Below are 22,589 nucleotides of genomic sequence, written 5' to 3' on the forward strand. Positions count from 1 at the left end.
AAATTTATTTGAAGAATGTTTTTTTGTGTGTGTTTTTTTTAAGTAGCTAACGTTGGTTAAAATAAGTCAATGTTGAATAAATCCTAACAAATATGGTAAACAGATTCTGTCCTTAAGAAGCCTGTGTTCCTTAAGAAGCCCTTGTGTTGACACCAGCTATATTTGTTTTATGAGTAAAGGAATACATAAGTAAATAATATGTTACTTATGTTTTTGTTAATTTTCCATAGTTAGGAGTTTTAAAACACATAAAGGCATTGGAGGCACCAATTTTCTTCTTAGGCCCAAGAGGAAGCTGCTTTATTCATTTTGCTTTAAGCTTGTTAAAATGGGGTAATTCAAAGTATCAAATGCTTGGCATAGGATATAGATATTCCTAATTCTACCATTTTCCCTAAACTTTCCGAAGTACAATATCAGAGGGTAACAGCAGTGAGGATGTTTAATTAACCAGTAACTTGGGTTTTTCTTTGCTCTAAAATGTATATTCTCACATTTAACTTTTTTTTTTTTTAAATGGTTTTATAAAACGGTGGATCTTAGCTATAGGTCTAGTGTTCTCATCAGTGTAAGTCTTGGTAAGATGGAGCTATCTGGTCAAAGAAGACCCAGGTTCCTGTTTTCAAGGAAGTCTCTTGTTGGTTATTGTTCAAGATCTGGGACTAAACCAGAGTTTGACATTTTCTTTGCGAAGAATTGTTTCATTAATGTTTTAAATTAGAAGTGAAAAGATATTCTGAAAAATTCAATTACAAGTGCCATTTCATTTCATTTTTCTGTCAAACTGATTGTTCCATTCCAAATCTTTGCTTTTAGAGAAGAACTGAATGTTGGAAAATAGGAGGGAACTCCTTTAGGTAAGTGCAAGAGAAAGAGAGATGGAATGCTGGTTTCAACTCAAAGTTCACAACTTACAAAGAATTTATTTATGCAATACAGACCTTTTCTCAAATATTTTTCACAGATTTCCACAGCAGTCTGCTAGAAAAGTAGAATTACACAACACCAAAATAACATATTTCTTAGTACAAACTGCTACTCAAAGGAAGGTGAAGATACTTAGTAACAAAGAGAAGGTCAGATGGGTGTTGCTTCCTACAGCACCTCATTGCCTCTGTTCTCAGACTAGGGTGCGGGAGGGGAGCCCGGCTGATGGCTCTGCCTTAGTGCCCTGGGACAGTCAAACCTCTGGGGTGAGCTTTGGTTCTTACATTCACTTTAAAAGAAAAAGGCTGTGAGCCCACGAGCCTTTCCATCATTTCATTTTGGTGTGTGATGAAGACAACATCTCAGGAAAACATTGTAAATAAAACATTGTAAATACTTCACACTTGCTATAACATTAGATCCTTTATGTTAACCACACAATAAAAGAACCTCCCCCAAACCATAATTTTCTAGGTCTAAAGCATGCTTGAACAATAATATTGATAGAAATAATTCATTGAGATGTTTTAAATTACATTTACCATAATTTAAACATTACTATTTAAATCCCAGAAATTTCAGTGCTGAAGAAGCACGATTGCTTGGAAAAATACAGGACCCAAAGTACAGCATAAAATTCCCAATCCCAGTATTATAACTCATTTCCCTATTGTTAAAATCATGTATTTCTCAAGATTATAGATAAAGGGAAGTGGTTTTTCATAATATAGTTAGAATAAGTGGGTTTACTTGCTCCACTGTATGTTTCCATAATTGGTGAAAATAGACTTCTCATTATGACTAAAAATATAGATTTTTTAAACTACAGAACCCAGCAGCCAATTTTCTGCTTTGCTATTCCCCCCAAAAAAGTCAAGCAAAGTCTACAAAAATAGCAATTAACTTTAAAAAATATTTTGCTTCTTAGAGCAAATTTAAGTTACATTCACATGTGATAGCTATTTCTAAGAGAAAGCTGCTCCCGATCACTCCCCCCACCCCCCACCCCCGCCGAGGCTGGGGGCCAGGCTGCCACGCAGCTGTTGCTGTCAGTAGCGGGTTTGGTATTCGTGATGCCACCGGTTAAAGTCGTTGTAAAACAGGACGATGCTTCCCGAGGCCATGCCAGAAATGATGCACCTGGGAGGACAGAGAGAAGGATGGGTTTACAAATCTATTTATTTCCTAGGGTTCTGTTCCTAAAGAAAGAACTGCCTTCCCTGAATCTACAAGGTAAATCTAGAAGATGGCAGTCAAACCTAACAATCTGTGAGGACCACGGTGCGTTTTCTGATGACTGATCAGGATACAACACTCAGTGAGCTCAAAATGCTGCCTCCAAAACTCCACAAAGATCCACAGCACAGCCTGCCTTTTTACTAAACGTGCTGCCAGTATGTGCACGAGGAGTCCCTAACACCTGCTAGACTTGGTCATTTCTGAGCGGGGGTGCTGGGCTGGTGAGCCCTGGCTTTTATTTTTATATACATAAAATTGAAGTCTAGTCGCCATGTGATGATACGTTAGTTTCAGAGGTACAACATGATTCTACAAGTCTGTACGTTACCCTGTGTTCTCAAGTGTAGCTCCCATCTGACACCATGTAATGCCAGCACCATACCACTGTCGACTCCCTCTGCTGTGCCTTTCCCCTTTTATACGAGGTACCAAGTACTTGCTGGTGGGGGAAGCAGCACACAAGTGTTGACCACAGTTTGGGCTGAGCTCTGCTCTGCAGAAGGTCTGGGCGGGGGCCTAGTCCCCATAAGACAGTGAACTCACTGAAAGGACCACTAAAGACAAGAGCTGCTGCTGCCTGCTCTGCTGTCTCTGAGAAGGTGGCACAGGGGAAACTTGCAGAGCAGTGAGATGAACAATTTAGAGGAGTTTGTTGTCTTGGGCCTCGCTCTGAGTGGTCTGGTAGGACCAGTCTTTATGTCATTTTTGGTATCCTTCCTACTAGTTCATATCAAAATTAGGAACTAAGATGTGCCACTATGAAAAAAAACCCACAAAGGCAGTAAGGAGGAAATGACAAAAAATCCTCTAAGACACATAGAAAACAAATAGTAAAATGGCAAAAGTAAGTCTCATTGGTAATTAACTGCAAAGGCATTGAACTCCAATCAAGAGACACTGGAGCAGTGGATAAAAAATGTGACCGAATTATATGCTGTCTATAAGAGAGTCGCTTTGGATCTGAAGACAGGCTGAAAGTGACAGGTTGGAAGAAGATGTTCCATGCAAATAGTAACAAGACAGCTGAAGCGGCGATACTACTATCAGACCAAGTAGGCTTAACTCATCATCTGTTAGGAGATGAGACAAAGAAGGACACTATATGTCAGTTAAAAGGTCAATTTATCAAGAAGATACAGCAATTACAGGCAGACCTTGGAGATACTGTGTTGGTTCTAGATCACTGCAATAAAGTCAATGAATTTTTAGTTTCCCAGTGGATGTAAAAGTTATGTGTATATTTACACTATAGTCTCTTACCCGTGCAATAGCATGTCTAAAGAAATGTACATAGCTTAATTAAAAAGACTTTATTGCTCAAAACTGCTAACCATCACCTGAGCTTTCTCGAAGCTGTAATCACAGATGGCCATAATAAATAGAATGAAAAAGTTTGAAATATTGTGAAAATTATCAAATGTGACAGACACACAGGCAAATGCTGTTGGAAAAATGGCAGATTTGCTCAACACAGGGTTGCCACAAAATTTAGTTTGTAAAAACAGTATCCGCAAAGCACAATAAAGTCTACCTGTACAAACATAAATGCACCAAATATCAGAGCCCCCAAGTTCTATGGAGCCCAAACTGACAGAATGGAAGGGAAAAATAGTTCTGCAGCAGTAGTTGCAGATTTCAGTACCCCACTTTCAATAATGGGTAAATCACCTGAAGGAAACAGAGGACCTAAAGAATGCTAAAGACCAAGGGGACAGGGTGCCTGGCTGGCTCAGTTGGTTAAGTGTCTGCCTTCAGCTCAGGTCGTGATCCCACGGTCCTGAGATCAAGCCCCGAGTCAGGGCTCCCTGTTATGTGGGGAGTCTGCTTCTCCCTCTACCTCTGTGTGCTCTCGTGCTCTCTCAAATAAATAAATAACTCTTTAAAAAACAAAACAAAAACACAGAGTGGACCTGGGGCACCTAAGACTCAGTCAGTAGAACATGCAACTCCTGGTCCCGGAGTTGTGAGTTTGAGCCCCATTCTGGGTGTAGAGATTACTTTAAAATAAGATCTACTTAGGGGCACCTGGGTGGCTCAGTGGGTTAAGCATCTGCCTTTGGCTCAGGTCACGATCTCAGGGTTTCTGGATTGAGCAAGGAGCCTGCTTCTCCTTTTGCCTCTCCCCATGGCTTGTGCTCTCCCTCTCTTTCTTTCTCCCCCAAATAAATAACACATATATCGAACACTCACCCAACAACAGCAGAATGGACATTTTTCTCAAGTGAACAATCTCCAGAATAAACCATGTTAGGCAACAAAACTTGTTTTAATAAATTTAAAAATCATACAAAGTATCTTTTCTGATCAAACAGAATTAGAAATTAATAACAGAAGGAAAACTGGAAAATTCACAAATATATAGAAATTAAGCAACCAATGAGTCAAAGAAATCTGAACAGAATAAAAACTCTGAGACAAATGAAAACAAACACAACACACCAAAACTTAATGCAATGCTGAAGGAAATTTATAACTATAAAAACATACATTAAAAAAGATCTAAATTAGTAACCTAATTCTATCCTTGAAGTAGAAAAAGCAAACTAAACTCAAAGCTAACAGAAGGAAATAATAAAGATAAGAATAGGGATAAAATAGAGGATAGAAAAAAATGGGAGAAAAACCAAGAAAACCAAGAACTGGTTCTTAGAAAAGGTTACCAAATTGACAAACTTTTGGCTAGACTGACTAAGTAAAAAGAGAGGACTCAAACTGCTAAAATCATAGAGATGTTACTGCCAATTTTATGAAACAAATGATTATAAGAGAATGCTAGGAATAATTGTGTAAGCCAACAAATTAGATCAAATAGAATAGATGAAATGGGAAAATTCTTCTTTGTTGTTGGTTTTTTTTGAAGATTTTAGCAGCACTTGGGTGGCTCAGTTGGTTAAGTGTCTGCCTTTGGCTCAGGTCATGATCCTGGAGTCCTGGGATCGAGCCCCATGTTGGGCTCCCTGCTCAGTGGGGAGTCTGCTTCTCCCTCTCCCACTGCCCCTCCCCACACTCATGCTCTCTTCTCACTCAAATAAATAAAATCTTTAAAAATAAATAGATTTTAAGAAATCTCTACACCCAGCTTGGGGCCTGAACTCATAACCCTGAGATTAAGAGTTGCACACTCCACCAACTGAGCCAGCCAGGAACCTCTGAAATGGAAAAATTCTTAAAAACACAAACTATACCCAAACTAAATCATGCAAAAATAGAAAATATGAATAGACTTATAACTACTAAGGAGACTGAATCAATAATCAAAAGCCTTCCAATAAAGAAAAGCCCTGGACTAGATGGCTTCAATGGTGAATTCTATCAAACATTTAAAGAAGGATTAACACCAACTCTTATTCTTCTTAAAAAAAAAAAGAAAGAAAGAAAGAAGAAAACACTTCCTAAGTGTTTTCCTAAGAAATGACTTCCTAAGTCATTCAGTGAGGCCATTGTTACCCAGAGAGACACATAAGAAATGAAAATTACAGACCAATATCCCTTATAAATACTGCTACAAAAGTGTTCAACAAATATTAGCAAACCTAATTCAGGAACATATTAAAAGAATTATACACCATGACCAAGATGGATTTATTCTTGGAATGCAGGGATGGTTCAACATACAAAAATCAATGAAACCCATCACATTAATAGAACTAAGAAAAACCTACATAATCACCTCAATTGATGAACAAGAAGTAGCTCACAAAATTCAACATGCTTTTATGACAGTACTCAAACTAGGAATAGATGATAAGTACATAAACATGATAAAGGGAGTTTATGAAAAACCCACAGCTAATATACTCAATGGTGAAAGACTAAAAGCTTTTCTTCTATTATCAGAAACAAGACAAAAATAAACACTTTTACCAGTTCAATATGGTACTGGGATTCCTAGCCAGAGCAATTAAGCAAGACAAAGAAATAAAAAACATCCAAACTGGAAAGTCTGAAGTAAAATTATTTCAGTTACAGATGACATGACCTAATAAGTAGGAAATCCTAAGTATTCCACAAAAACCTGTTAGAATTAATGAATTCAACAAAGTTGCAAGATATAAAAACAACACAAAAATAAGTTGCATTTCTGTACATGCACAATGAAAAAATCTGAAAAGGAAATTAAGAACAATTCCATTTACAATAGCAATGAAATGAATAATATACTCAAGAATAAATTTAATCAAGGAGGTGAAAGACTTCTATATTACAAACTATAAAATGCTGCTGAAAGACATTAAAGAAAACAAATAAATGGAAAGACATCTGTGTTCATAGACTTGAAGATTTGATATTGTTAAAATGACAACAGTAGCCAAAGCAATCAACACATTCAACCCAATCCCTATCAAAATCCCTATCCCCCACTTCTTTTTTTTTTGCAAAAATAGAGAAACCCATCTTAAAATTCATAATAGATTCTCAAGGAACCCCAAATAGCCAAAAACAATCATGAAGAAGAAGAAAAAAAAAAAAGAACAAAAATCACATGTCTTGTACTTCATGAATTCAAAACTTCCCACAAAGCTATAGTAATCAAAACAGTTTGGTACTGGCATTTCGACCAATGGAATAGAGAACCCAGAAATAAACTCACATACATGGTCAAATGATTTTCGATAAGTGTCAAGACCATGCAGCGGGGAAAGGACAGACTTTTCAACAAATAGTTTTCGGAAAACTGATACCCACATGCCAAAGAATAAAACTGGACCCTTAAAAATGGATCAAAAACTAAATAAAGGGGTGCCTGGGTGGCTCAGTTGTTAAGCATCTTCCTTCAGCTCAGGTCATGATCCCAAGGACCTGGGATTGAGCCCAGCATCAGGCTCCCTGATCAGTGGGAAGCCTGCTTCTCCTTCTCCCACTCCCCCTGCTTGTGTTCCCTCTCCTCCTGTGTCTCTGTCAAATAAACAATCTTAAAACAAAAACAAAAACAAAAAAAAAAACACAAACAGTGTTACAGTTCAAACTCATAGGGGAAAAGCTTCATGACACTGGATTTTGCAGTGATTTCTTAGATACACAAGAAGCATTTGCAACAACAGTAAAAAAAAAAAAAAGTCATCAAAATTAAAAACTTTTGCACATCAGAGGACACTATTAAGAGTACAAAGTCAACACCACCAGTCATTTGGGAAATGCAAATCAAAACCACAGTAAGAGACCATTTCATATCCACTAGGATGGATATTATTAAAAACAAAAATAAACTACAACCAGGACATAACAGGTGTTGGTGAAGATGTGGAGAAATTGGAGCCCTTGTACACTGCTGGTGGGAATGTGAAATGGTACAGCCACTGTAGAGAACAGTTTGGTAGTTCCTCAAAAAGTTAAATATAGAATTACCATATGACTCAACCATTCCGCTCCTGGCTATCTACCCCAAATAAGTGAGAACAGGAATCTGAACGGGTATTTGTTATGTGAATGCTCATGGCAACATTATTCACAATAGCCATTAGAAGAAAACAACCAAAATGTCAATGGATGCATGGCTATGTAAAGTGACATGTACTATTCAGCCTTAAGTAAGAATGAGCTTGATACATGCTACAACAGGACAGATATTTTATGCTTCTACTTATACGAAGTACCTAAAAGAAGCAAATTCATAGAGACAGACACTGGAGTTGAGGTAACCTGGACGGAGCTCTGGGAGGGAAAGTGGGAAGTTAGTGTTTAATGGGTAGAGGACTTCTCTTTGGGATGATGAAAAACTTATGAAAAGAAAAAAACTGGAGATGGGCAGTGATGATAGTTGTACAACAGTATGAATGTATGTAATGCCAATGACTTGTACACCAAAAAAAAAGGTAAATTTTACATATATGTTAGCACAATAAAAAAAAAATTAGGAACTAAAATCTGTGACCGTATATTAAGAAGAAATAAGATATTGAAGACTTTCTCCCCAAAATTTACCACTTGGAAGGTTTTAGGAAAAAGGCAAATCTCTCCATAGAATTCTCATGGACAGAGATACAGGCATTTTATATTAAACATGTTTATAGCTCTTAAAGTTTTATTATAAGGAAAAAGTACTCTAAGAAATACAAAAAACTTTATGGCCATGTAATTACAGTCTTTGTTACTTAACCTGTCTATTGATGGAGAATTCAGCCTTTGTCCAAGAGTGACAATCTTAGAAAGAAAATTACACTTTTTAAAAAAAACCAATATTCACTAGCTTTTTTTATTTTAAAAGAAAGATTTTATTTATTTATTTGACAGAGAGAGACACAGTGAGAGAGGGAACATAAGCAGAAAGAGTGGGAGAGGGAGAAGCAGGCTTCCCACTGAGCAGGGAGCCTGATGCGGGACTCGATCCCAGGACCCTGGGATCATGACCTGAGCTGAAGGTCGACCCTTAATGACTGAGCCACCCAGGCACCCTACTGGCTTTTTTGCCCTGATAAGGTTATTTATTTATTTATTTATTTATTTATTTATCTATCTGAGAGAGAGCACAAACGTAGAGCAGCAGAGGGAGCAGCAGGCTCCCCACTGAGCCGGAAGCCAGGTATGGGACCTGATCCTAGGCCCCAGGGATCATGACTTCAGTGGATGGCAGACACTTTACTGACCGAGCCACCCAGGTGCCACTCACTGGCTTTTTTGATTGCCCAGGTGATCCCCACAACCCAGTCTATCCATCAGCCCACTTAAATAAATTCCCTCCAGTTTTTACTATCCTCATCAGTAGACCATGATTTCAGTGTTACCTCTGGTCGTAAGACAGGGCCATGGCCCGGATGCCAGCATCGCAGCCTGGATAGGCGAAGAGATGCTTGAGGTCAGACACCTGCCAGACCATGACCACACCGTTGTCTCCTCCTGTGAGCAGGTACTGCCCGTCTCGGCTCAGCTGGATGGCCTAGGAGAGACCCAGCAATAGTCAGCAGAGGTGTGGCCCTAGGAGAATCCTGGCTCCCGCCCTGTGTTTCATTCCTCCTCCATGCAGCCACTCAAGGCAGGCAGACAGGGCGCGTGTGCTCCTGAGAAGGTTATAGGAAATCAGAAATTACAGAAAACTTTGTCCATTTTTCAAAAAGCAAATGGACAGAGCTGGGCAGTGTTTGAGTTGTTGTTTTTTTTTTTTTTTTTTAATTTTCGCTTTTTAAAGATGAGGTGGCAAAGTCTTCCAGCTCTGTGAATACTATTTAAATGGTGTATGTTGTGAACTGGGACCAGCATTCTAAAGCGAGCAGCCTCCTGGCATCTCTCCAGTTGTACTGTGGGTGTGCTAAGCCCATTCTGTACTAGGCTGGGCAGGCAGTGCTAGCTGCCCTCAGATCCCCACTAAAACACGCTGCCTTTGGTCCCACGGCCCCATGGGAGAAGACCAAGAGCTTTAATACCTTCACTAGGCCTGCTGGATTTTTACAGCACTTAGGAAGACAGCTGGGTGAACAGGGAACCAGCTTCCAGGGTGATTAAACCCCAGGTGAAGCGTTTTCCTCTTGCCCCAGGTCTGAATGCTTCCCGCCAGTACCGAACAGGAAGTACAGACATGAAATTTGCTCTTTAGTCCTGTAAATGGGTCCAAATATAGACCACTGCCTGCTTTTATATGACTTTTTAACATTTTAGTGGTTGGAAAAAAAATCAGAGGAAAAATAATATTCCATGACATATGAAGATTGTTTGAATTCCAAATTTCAGCGCCTGTAAATAAGGGTTACTGGAATATAACCACACCCATTCATTTATGGTCACTCTCACAAGTGACTGCAACAGAATATAGTCTGCAAAGCCTATATTCTGCAAAGTCTAAAATATTTTTTATTCTTTTACAGAGAAAGTGTAAACACCTGTAATCCTATGCCTACTTGGACAGTGAATATGGGAAGACAGATTATTCTAGCAAGTCAGAAAGAAAAAAAAATCTAACTTCTGAAATTCACTCTCTTCTGTACTCAGTTTTAGTATAGTTGCCCGAAGTCTGTAACCTGCCCTTTGACAAAATTTTTTTAAAAATCCTGGAAAAGTAAGGACCTTAGCCATTCAATTCACATTTACGTAAATGCCAACTTTTACTGGTCTCTTAACTGTAGTTTATTTTCAAGAATACAAAAATACATCTAAGAAAAGCCCGCGTATGCAAGATAATCACAGGTAAGAATAATTCTCTAAATCTTAACCCAATGCAAACAGTAAGATTTTTCGATATTGTTTCCCCATTCACATCACAAATGGCGACAGCTAAGGGCTACCAGGGAGCTGCAGTAAGGGCTGGGGCAAACAGTATTTGCTACACTTATAAAATTCAGCTGATGAAAATCCATTAACCTTATGCTGTGGTTCACTCGAATTTTATACCTGAGGCTTTCTGCTGAATAAAATGCTAGACTAAAACATAAATTAAAACTATTGATCTTTAACTCTTTGTTCTAGTAAAGAATCGTTAATCCTAGTTCTGTCTGGAATTAAATAAAACCTGGATTTTTAGGTATACATTTATCGGCATCCAAAACATTTTAATAAGCCAGGAGCCTGCTGAAATGAAACAGTAGTTTGTTGGCCGTTCTCATGAGTTCCCCTGGAGTAAGAGCCACACGGTAACGTTCACTGAGGGCGTGTGGTCTTCACTCAAACCAGCGCTCAGAGTTCTTAACTCCAGCTCCTCTCCTCAGCATCTAGGTTGGGTAGAGATTAGAGATTTTAGAGGGCCCTGGAAACAGGTCATTGCCCCCTGGAATCCGGAGTGCCTTGGACCGTTCCATAGCTGCACTGGTTTCTGTGGCCAGAGCAGTCTGCTGGACATGATCACGACCTAAAACACGGCTTCCCCAGCAAAAGAAAATAAATGAGTTCCTCCGGGTGAAATGGTGGCTATCCTTTGTTTAGGATAAAATAACTTTGCTGCTCTGTACCGGCTGCCCACTTAATTTAAGTTACTCATTAAGACATCTAAACACTGCCTAGCTGATGTGCTGTGATACGTTAACCAAATGCCACTGAACAATCTGGCATCTAAATAAAAACAGGTGGGAAGCCTTGATTAGCGCAGAGGTTCCCCAGGCTGCCTGCCTGCAGGGTTCTTGGTATTTCAAAGAAACTTCATTTCTGGTCTGAGCTGATGACTAATTTGTTTCCATGGTCCCCTTTCCTAATACAGCTCAGACTACAGGATGGAACTGGAGATTTTTGCTCTGTGATGTCTCTTATTCTTCCTCCCTCCCTCCCCAAGGCAGTTAGCTGTGAAAGTGTCAGTCTCTGGAGCCATGGGCACGTAGTGCTCATTTTAGGCAAGCTTGTTTTAATCACACAGTTGCCACTTGCAAGTTAGTATGATAAAGTGCAGGAGTGCTGGGAAAAAGGCAATGGATTGTTTAAGCCTAAAATCCAGTGGGAAATATTACAGGGGGAAAAAAAAACAATGGCTATAGGGCAGAGAGGAAAAGCATGTGTGTATGAACAGTCTGCAGAAAGCCTCCTTACTATTGCCTCAAGGAACTTCCCAGAGCCTTCGGTACTAACTGAAATGCCACAGATATTGTTTTAGCCAGCAAGGGATTTCAAATTATTTTACAGATTTATTAGTGTTGCTGACAGTATAATCATAACTCAAAGTGACAGATTATCAACATTATTATTGTAAAGAAAAGAGGAAAGGAAAATCCTCTGATGTGTACTTGGTTTAAATGAAGTATTATGGGAAGGAAGGGAAAAATAAAAGTAGGAGTGCATGCTTTTGTGGTACAGGCAGTCAAAATACAGTGAGGAAAATTCACAGAGGGAAATGGAGAAGACACAGAAGAAATCAATGCTGAGATACAGAAGCAGCGAGTGCCCTTCATTTCATCAATGTGATCTGTATTTAGGGTTATTGTTTCTTAATACTTCCTGACCCTAGGATTTGTTTACTTGATAGCACAGGGGGATCAGATTAGGTCTGGGAAACTGACAGTTTATGTCCTGTAAGCTGCCCTGGGTCAGGAAGGGCAATGAATATCGTCCAGAGCTAGCTTAAAGCCACACTGGGAGGGCAGAGGCCTCTGCGACCCTCTTCACACTCCGACACGTCCGGAGTCCCCTCACCGTTCACAGTTCACATGCACCTCCAACCTCATCCTGGAAAATGACGGGAACCCCACAGCTTCATTTTATCTTAAGCTGCCCCAGAGGGCTGGGAGTGAGAAAAGGAGGACCTTGAAAAAATAGCCTCTCCAAAGAGCAGTCTTTACTGTTTTCTTCAACCTCTAGTAATTTTTGGAATCATGTCCTGAAAATGAAGCAAGACTCCAGACGGTCCACTAGCACTATCATTCCTCATTTATCAAAAGGGAATAAATGTCTGCCTCAGTCACATCATAATTGGAAGCCCAACTCCCTTAACTTGCTAATTGCTGGTCTTGTTATTCAAGAAGAAGTCAAGTCTAGAATGAGATGCTAATCCTGAGTCATCATAATCCCTACCACTCCCACCAGCCACCTACTCAAGTGTGAAGAGGAGTTTTAGTTTTAGGTGGAATCAACTATTTTAGCTTTGGTACTCAGAAAACAGAAAACAATCATGTACAGGTAACTTTCTTAGAGAAAACAAATAAGCAAGCTGGTCAATGCTATTGAAAGGCCCCAGGTTGGCTTCACTGCATGCTGTCGTGCCCAGAGCGCTCTGGCTGAGCGATGCCATCACCACAGCTGCGACACGCCATGGTCTGTGAATATACCAGCTCCGTGCAAGTGCTACCTGGGGATTTTCTTACTGCGTGGAAAGGCCAGAGGTCTCTCTAGCGAACCCTCTCCCTCCTCACCTACTACACTTGGAGGTCAAGATCTAGAAGGGTGGAAAGTCTGTGGTGTACTCACTCTTATGTTATCATCTGTTTCCATAGTGGCCTGGAGTTTCCCGTTGACACTGAATGTACAGAAGCAGCCATTTTCATAGAATATGACACAATGACCCTCTCTTGAAGCCTGAATGAGTTTCGGTTTCAGGCAGTTCTCAGGACCCTCCAAAGTCCTTAGTAAGTCTCCATTCATGGAATGTATGAGACATGGTCCTTCTGAGAAAAGAGAAACAAAAGATAATTTTTTTTTAATGACGACAAATATGAAATGAATCTTGAGCACTGATTAAACAGGAACAAACAGCTGAAGCAAACCTTTAAAAATTATGTATCTTATATATGTTATTTTAAACAATGTCCTCTGCATGCTGGCCAGATCCCACCTTCTACTTGGGAGAGGAGAAAGCCAAGTCATATACATTCAAGTTCATTTCTCCTCAAGAGAAGCTACTTTATGAAATTCATTATGCCAAGAGATGATTAAAAACAGGATGCATTAAGAAAGAACAGGACAAATTTCAAATCCTAGAGGTGCTTCTGGAAAGGACAGACTGCCACCAAGCTCATGCTGGAGCTCTGCCTGCATGTCACAGGGGCCCCAAAGCAGTTGGTTGCACTGTGGGCCAGCATGGGGACAGCTCATTAGAGCAGCTTCGGGAGGCCTCAGCCTTCTTCCCTCCCATTGCCCATTACTTCACGATGAAAGAATGTTGCTGGCAGTCCACCTACTCTGCCCCCCCCATAAATTCACCCAGAGATCCTTCTGCAAGTGAGTACACTTGCCGGCTGCCCCCAAAGTGAGCGGCACCCACACTTCCAACTCCCCAAACTGACCTCCAGGCTGAGCTGCCTGAGGAGAATGGGAGCTACTGGGGAGTACATACACATTAGAGCATTTTCATTTTTATTGAATGCCTGCTACATGTAAAGTAAAGAAGGAAGAGGTAACCAAAACCACCTGTGTGACGAGTAAGTTCTAAGAGATGTCTAAGTCGGACAAGAGAGGTAACAAGTATAAGGCCTGATGATCTCCAAGCTAAATTACTCAGGCCTATGGGGACTTGTGACCTGACCCCCACAGGACTACTAAGAGCATGACCTTTTGAAAATCAGGTTCTCTACTTTTCTTGACCACTCGGGGAGTTTATAGGCTTTTTGTGTTCTCAACATAAATACATACCAGCAGCCTCTCCTTCGCATGCTGTCCCAGCATGCATGAATATCCATGATCACTCTCTAAATGACACCAGTCCCTCACCACACTTCGAACTTCTGGTTTCACATTAACTGCATAAAGTTTACATTTTGTCACTAGCTTTTCAGTCCACAAATGAATAGGTAAATAAGAGATGTGCATCATGAGGAACCAACCACATCATTTCCCTCAGAGGCTGTCAGTAAAGGTCGCTGATGGTCTGTCCCTCAGTCCGTGCACCCAGAGCTAAATGTGTGGCTGTGCTGCTTCCTCATCTCCGGTGAGAAGCCCACGTGACACTTTACAGAAATGGACCATCAAAAGAGTCTACTGGACAGAAGAAAATGAAAAGTGATAAAGCCAAGAGTGAACTTGGTACTGAATATAAATGGGGTTACAGGAGAAAGACCTGATCCTGCAAACGCTGACGTTGCTGAGAGAATTTAGATATCCAGCCAGAGGACATCCGTGAAGGTGAACTTACTGACATAGATTAGAAAAGGGGTTGTAACAAAAACGGTGATGTCCCAGAAGAACTGATGCCAGCAAGAACTTCACTTTAAAGGAACCCAAGGAGATGTTTCATGACGTTGAATGCACAGAAGATAAAATGTGGGAAGCTGACCAAAACACAGAAAGGAGCGTGACAACTGGTCAAAGCACAGAAAAGGTCCTCACTCTTTTATCTTAAGTTCTACAAAGAGAAGAAGGCAAGCACTGTTGTACTCTTGATAAGTTTCTCATGAGGAAAACACTTTAATTTTCAATGTTTCTAATGTTTTAAATTACAGTGGATTATGTAAATGTGAGTTTAACTGGGTTTTTTGTGTCTATATGTGTGTGAGTAAAAAACTGTGTAAGCAAATTTTTAATGTTTTGACAAAATAATTTTAAAAGCCATGAAACAACCCAAATGTCTCCCACTGATTGTTATGATCACTCAACATGGCTTTTAGCTTGTGTGGTCATTCATATGGTTCTGCAGTACCATGCAAAGCAAGGATGACCTTTAATATGATAGGTTCATTTTATATGTCTAATTTTTGTGGTTTTTTTAAGATTTTATTTTTATTTTTTTAAATATTTTATTTATTCATTTATTTTTTTTATTTTATTTTTTAAAAAGAGTCTATTTATTCATTTGCAAGAGAAAGAGAGAGCACAAGCAAGGGGAGAGGCATGGGAAGAGGGAGAAGGAGACTCCCCGCTGAGCAGCGAACCCGATGTGGGGCTTGATCCCAGGACCTTGGGATCATGACCTGAGCTGAAGGCAGACACTTAACCATCTGAGTCACCCAGGGACCCCAAGATTTTATTCTTAATTAAGCCCTATACCCAACGTGGGGCTCAAAATCATAGCGCTGAGATTAGGAATCTCATGCTCTATTGACTGAGCCAGCTGGGTGCCCCATGTCTAATTTGAATCCCATATAGTCTAAGAACTTCTATTTGCTCAGGATATATGAAATTCTTGGATATAAGAAGGTGAAAAAATCTAGTAGAATTCTTGGTACCATTATTTTACTGCCCTGACCAACTAAATTTTTAAATACAATCCTCTTAATATTTAATAAGTCTTGTTAGCTAGACTAAGTATTATAGTTCGAGACACAGATAAAGTGAGTCAAATACTCAATGCATCCCCATCAGATAACCTTCAAAGACAGGATTATAGTACTTTTTTGTGTGTTCAGACCTCAACCCAGGACAGACAGAGAGATGGATAAACTATTGTGATAGAATAAGCAATGGATTCAAAACACCTCTGTTCCAGGTCAGATCCTGATTTGTTGCGTGTGCTCTTTGAAAGCTTGCTTTGTGGTTGATAACTCTGGCCTAAATATATGATGACATTGCAAGGGCAGACCTATCCCCAGGAGAATCAGCTTAAGTGTCTCCCCACTCCACTCTCAATGCCATCCTGGCTCCTGCCTTGTTCTGAGATTTGGAAGTTAAAACAGACCAGGTCAGTTTCCCTCCAGGTGTGAGATGGAACCTAGCCCGGAGTCCAGAGGAATAAACAAATAGACAAAGATGTTCCTTGTCCCCACCTCCCTCGTCAGAGCAATGCTGTGAAACACAATTCTCTGTGACAGTGTAGATGTTCTGTACTTATGCTGTTTGGTTCAGTAGCCACAGTCATGTGTGAGGCGTGAACACCTGAAAAGTGGCTAGTGCCACCAGGGACCTGCATTTTAAACTTTATGTAGTTAAATCACATAAGTAATTAACTAATTCAATAAGTAATTAGTTAATTCAAATAGTCCTACATGGCTAAGAGCTACTATAATGGACAGCACAGCTTAGAGAAAAAAGTACCAAATCCATCCTTGCCAAACACCAAAAAATGCATACATTTTATAAGGGCACCACGGGTTTACCTTTGGAGCCACTTAACACCAGGCCCAGCTCAGCACAGACGGCAGCACAGGTGATCTCACAGTCATGGCCTGTCAGAATGGCTCGAGGAGTGGTAGTCTCACCTTTAGGCAGAAAGAGATAAAAACAAATCAAGTTCAGGCAGGGGGTTACCTCTCTCAGCTCCCTCTACTTAACAAACAACTTGTTCCTTATTCCTGTAATGCCTAAGTCCCAGTTTGTAAATCTGTCCGAAAACCCTATTTTAGCACTAAATCCCAACTATATGCTAGAGTATGAAGACCAGTTGCCAAATTTCCAATCTTAACATGACTATCAAGCAACAGGAGTTGAAAATACAGAGTAAAATAAGACAAAAATCTGCATTGTAGAGTGACTCAGATACTTCCCAAATATAAATATAAGCCCCTCAATGAGATGATTTATAGATGGATGATTATAAAAGTAGTAACTCTGGCTTGATTCACATTTCAAAGAAAGGCAGCCTCCCCCACCTTCCATGGGACCCTGAGATCTCTGTTGTGGTAAAGACAGTCTGAACTAGGACACAATACCTCAAAGGAGCCCCTCTCTTAAATGTGTATTTACTAATCTTACGTATTTTCTTAATACAGAAATCTAACAGAGTGTATTTTCTGTGGCTCAAAGAACAGAGGGGAAATAGAGCAAACTCTCCCATATAGTTCTGATAGTGACTGAAAACTAGAGGAGGAAGATGAGGAAAGGCTAACAGAGAATGAGTATCCAGATAATGGAAGATGTTTCCGGACATTTTCACAATAGAAGAAGTCTTCCTGTATCTCTGTCCCCACCCCACCCCTCACAAAAACCCCCACAAAACTGGTTGGTTAATAAGGAACCCACACCACAAACAGGCCCAGCTCAGATAGAGGACAGTAATGGACTTCATTTGCGGCTTGATTCATTCCAATTGGCAAGGATAAGCCAAATTCCATACTTAGCCTGAAGAATACTATTTTCAGACCACGATAGTCCTCCACTTTTATAGTCTCTAAAGACAAAGACACAGAAAGCCTTTGTAAGTGGAACTAGAGAGCAGTGCTCTATTAGCATGCTTCGATTTCCTTGATTTGGACTGGTTTCACAGGAAGATTGGTAAGTGATACCATGTAACCTAAAAGAGGCAAATGTGCTCAGAACAAGGTCTCTAGCACCAGCTGTGGAAGTCTTAGAAAAGAACAACTTGTTATCCTCTCAGGTAGGTCAGGGAATATCCAGCAGAAACCTATTGTCCTTGGAAAGGCAAATACTGGCTGTCAAAAAATTAAACTAGGTTCCAACGCAGTGGTTTTTGTGATGGGTCCCAGTAGAGTCTCTGAAATTTCATGCAAAATATATGTGCATGCCTATGTTTTCCTGGGAGGATGGCGAGGGGAGGAAGGAAAACAGCTTATACTGAACGCACAGAGATCCATGACCAAAAACAGGGGAGGCCTCTCCTATGGAGACAGGGCCCTAGTTTCTGTGCCTCCTGCTCCACTTCAACGGAAGCCTGCAGTCCAGCCGTTACAAAGGAGTATTACAGTGCATTTGTTGTGGTACAAAATGTGTAGCTGTGTCCCCACAGAGTGCCTCATAGCTTCTGGTGACTCTGAGTACTTCTGCAATGAGATTTAAGTGGAGGGCTGTCATGTCAAACTCTGCGCCACACCTGCTGTGCCCCATGCGGCCAAACGCTGGGACCAGCTTCCATACTTCGTGACAGAGGCAGATGCCAAATGACATAGTACAAGGCAAGGGGGCAAGTGGAACAAGGTGCTTGGTTCCTTTTGATTCAAAGTTTAGAAACTTTGAGGGAAACCCACCTTAATTACAAAGTTCTTGTTTTTTTGCAAAGTACTTGACATTTTGCAAACCAAGAAGAATTTGTTATAAGAACTAGGTTTTTTTCCTTAAAAAGCACACAAATTTGGGAGATTTTTTTAAGAAAAGAAGCACATAATGTAAGCCAGTCTGAACTACTTAACTTTCTGTTAGGGATCAGCTTTGCCACAAAAATTAGAAATAAATGTGTTTTAAAAGTTACCTAGAGTTAAGTCTTGATTCACGCTTTCCCCCTTTCCCAAGATGCTCTACGTTCTACAAAATACTGTACAATATTATTTTCAAAATTAATGTTTAATTACATATATACATATATATATATATATTGCAATCTTTTTAAATCAAGAATTAAAATCACTAAGCTCTAAGGAATACATCGTCAATGTGATTGTTCCTTTTTTGTTGTCATAAGTTACTATTTTATTGAGGCAGGGAGGTTTGTGTTTTAACTTGAGTTGCCTTGGAATTCCTTAGTGGGAAATGAAAGTTTGAAGGAAAACTGATGGCAACTGAAAGCACTCTAAAGTGTGAGCCAAAGTAAACAAAGGACAGATGGATAATGGACCCAGAAAATGTTGTCACTTAAGCATGGCAGTGCTGACTTTTTGTTTTCTAGGTCTAAGATTTTTTTCTCGGGGACATAGTGAGGAAGTAAGAAGATTGCTAATTATGTTTCTTTAATGTAAAAGTTGAAACACTGAGAATTTTCTAGGACTATAAAGTTAGAGTTTAGGAAGCCTCATGATTAAGCCGATAAAGTGGGTTAAGACAAAAGCATTCTTTTTTGTAAACTCATAATTAAGATTTTTTATAAGTATTGCTTTCCTTATGAAATAGAAGTTTCCAATGATCCGCACTATACCAATCATTTCTCCCTCCACAAGTCAGAAGACATACACATATTGCATGATTTCAATACTGTGAAAGATTTTTCTTTTCCTAAAAGGCTGATCTCTAAATAAAGAATTGTTCAGTGATAGGACTTTGGCTTCAAAGTTTGGCAAAATGTTCTCTAACCCAGGAAGCTGGTTAGACAGCTCAGGAAATACAGAAGAAAAAAAAAGGAAAGGAAAAGAAAAACAACAAATTAAAAACATAAGGGTAAACTTATGTTCTCAGGTAACTGGTTTCACAAACACTCGCTGGGTTTCCAGTAAGAAGACTGCTATTTAACATTCCCTCCCTGTTAGGAAATGCACATTAATAGCCCCTAAAATCCACGTACAAAAATATAAGGAGGGATATCAAATCTTCTTAAAAAAGCTATTTCCAGTCTTGTTTAAAGACCGTGTGTGTATTCCCTTTATTATCTGCTATGCAGACTGAGTATTCTTTACATTTTCTCATCAAAAAATTCTGTTCACAGTAAATACTTACTGGATTTTTGTAAGTTCCAATAAACCAAGTGTTTTAAATATTAAAATTTCTCTACAGTGAATAGAATTATAGGATATGGGACTTAAATCCAACAGATCCAAACTGTTTAAATGCAACAGATACTTTGGGAACCACTTGGAATAAGGGTAGAGGGGAAAATCAGAGGCAGAAGACGGGCTTTATATGTGACTCACACAATCTATTTCTCTGGAGTTACACTATTATATATCATCCTGCATCACAGAGCTCAGCAATAATCTCCTACAGAAAGGAAAGGAAAAACTGCTCCGTATCTGTATATATTTGTTTGGAAAGTCTAGAAATGAAATCTAGGGAACCATGTATACTCATTGCCATGGTAGCACTCACATCCCAACCTCATGCCAGCCCTGAGAGTTAACACTTAAGGGGGAAAAGCAACTCAAATAAAACAATACTGGCCATACAGTGCTTTTTCAAAGACCCCAAGGCTATCACCATTTTTTACTGAAGTCTCTAAACCAAATAAAGAGCAGGGAAAAAAAAAAAAAGCCTTATGAAAAATATCAGATTAATTCTTTGATAAAAATTTGCAGTAGTTAATGGATACAAGAAGTCTTTACTTTTGCTCTTTGAGATAGGAGGATCTACCAAAAGCTAGATCATAAAGCAGAACAGATTCCTTTAAGAACCTTTTAAAGTCTTACTGCTTGAAAAATCGTCATGGCTTTCAATAAAGCTGAGAGAAAAATTTATCTTGTTGCTAGTTTAAGGGGCTACACTTCAAACTCTCCTTAAAGAAAAATAAAAAGAGAAAGAGGATAGACTTCTTGGACTGCTTTGAAAAGCTTGAGCAATTACTTCAAAGGAAAGGGTGTCTTTGTCCGGAGAGCAGGTTTATGACTACTGATGCAAATCCTAACCAAAGGCTGAAAAGGATACTCGGTGCATCTTTATGGATGGCCTTAAAGGAAGATGAACAAGTCAAAGGAGATTAAAGACAGCCCAAATCCTGCCAAGAATACCAGGACACACCAGTTTTTACAGATGTGCTTTTCTCAGTACATAATACTGGAAATATCAGTACAAATTTACAGACACTATTCTAACAACCCAACTTGAATTTAAGCAGCACAAGATCTCCATAATACCCAGTTAGCACTTATACTGGACCTATGTTTTTAAAATATTAGGTGACATGTTTTACACCATTAGGCAGGATAACAAATGTTTTTATTAACTGTGTTTCTTTGGTGCCCTCATAATTAAGTATATTTCTCTAGCAAATGGACCCTGAACCACTTACAGTTATATCTCAAAGAAGAGAAAAGTAAACAGTAATTTCTCTAGCACCCTGTTCATAAATATTCAATGAGAAAAATATTTCAAAAGATATGTCTCCATTAAGGCAAGGGGAATTAATAATCCAGGTAAAAATAGACCAGACATGTATTTCTGGCAAACTTTTGACTTACATTTTAAAAAATAAATAAAGTTCTTGGTATTTTTGGCATCATCACTTCAGTCTTATAAAAATTAAATTACTTTAAAATACACTACAAAGTTTTCACTAGCAGTTTAAATATGTTATTAGCAGAGAAAGAATCCCCTGCATTCATTCCTCATTTTTTTAATACCATTTATTATGAAACGAAGTTTGGTTCAACAGCCCCCTATTCCTACTTTTGTAGAAATGAAATTAGTTTTTTCAATTAATACTTAGTGTAGATGACTCCTGGGCCAAAAGTTAACATTTTCCAATTGCTTTTTCATTCATTCACTTACTCTTTCGTTCACTTAATAGCCTTTATTGGATATATATTATGTGCAATGCACTGTGGAAACCAAGAGGGGAATAAAATATAGTCTTGTATTGGCAAATGACTTGATTCTAAATGGTCAGTGGATCAGGTTTTGTAGTACCTTACTATAAACCTGCAAATTATAAATACCTATATTTGGAAAGGTCAAAAAGCTGTACTGAAGTTCAAACTATTTATTTCAAATGAATTTTTATACAAAATGAATATTTCACAGCAATTAATAAAGTCCTTAATTAAAAAAAACTGATATAATTTTCCACATTATTAAAATGTAATACCATCTGACCTCTAATGGAGGTAAAACAAAATATGAAACCCAGCTTTGTTAAAAAAGTCATTTCAATAGAGTATTCATTCTGAAAGAAAACACAAATTTAAAGCTAAATATAAAAGTTATTAGGCATATATAGAAGTTTTAAAATCTAAGTATTATATATGTCAGTCATTTCCTAAAGATGGATACTTCTATTTTGCACCGGCCATTTATTCCATTTTAATTACATTTTGATTACTACAGAGAAAAAAAATTCACGTGAAAACTGTACACTAAGCTTTCTCATGTGGCTCACCATAATGGCAAACCGAGAAAGGAAATAGCTTTCTGAAGCGGAAATGAGGTTAGCTACTCAATGTTTCTTAAACCTTTCCCATTAACTTCCTAGTGTCCCGATGGGAATTATAACACTACACTTTAATTATGCAAAGGGAAATTATATGAAATTTGTTCTATTCCTTCTATCTCCACCAACCTTTCTCCTCCTCTCCATTCATCATTGTCTCTTCGGTGAAAAACATGATAATTTGGTCAAACATACAGACTATAGAAAATAAGCCAAAGTTGCACGTAGGGTGGGACAACCATAAGACAGCAAATTTTGGTAGCTTCCTCTTATAAATAATACTAGAATTATTAATACAAGACAAGATAATGTTGGTACAAAAATCCTTTATAAGTTCCTGGGTTATAATCTTTCTCCTCTCTGTCTCCGTCTCTGTATGCATTTCTTTCTCTCTTCTAAGCAAAATTAGAAA

The 22,589-nt window shown here is 38.9% G+C and overlaps 1 protein-coding gene across 1 annotated transcript in view; it reads right to left on the minus strand.

Moving 5' to 3' along the window:
- Positions 1-886: 886 nt before the first annotated feature.
- The window catches only part of LRBA (LPS responsive beige-like anchor protein), a 694,736-nt gene continuing 673,033 nt past the window's right edge, over positions 887-22,589 (minus strand). The window contains exons 53-56 of the mRNA XM_080796316.1: positions 16,536-16,637; positions 12,979-13,175; positions 8,889-9,040; positions 887-2,067 (exon numbers count right to left, since the gene is read on the minus strand). Of these exons, the coding sequence (XP_080652442.1) occupies positions 1,977-2,067; positions 8,889-9,040; positions 12,979-13,175; positions 16,536-16,637 (542 nt within the window). The 3' untranslated portion in view covers positions 887-1,976. The remainder of the gene's footprint in view (positions 2,068-8,888; positions 9,041-12,978; positions 13,176-16,535; positions 16,638-22,589) is intronic.

This window comes from Martes martes (genome assembly GCF_963455335.1).
Source record: "Martes martes genome assembly, chromosome: 2".
NCBI classification, from domain to species: domain Eukaryota; kingdom Metazoa; phylum Chordata; class Mammalia; order Carnivora; family Mustelidae; genus Martes; species Martes martes.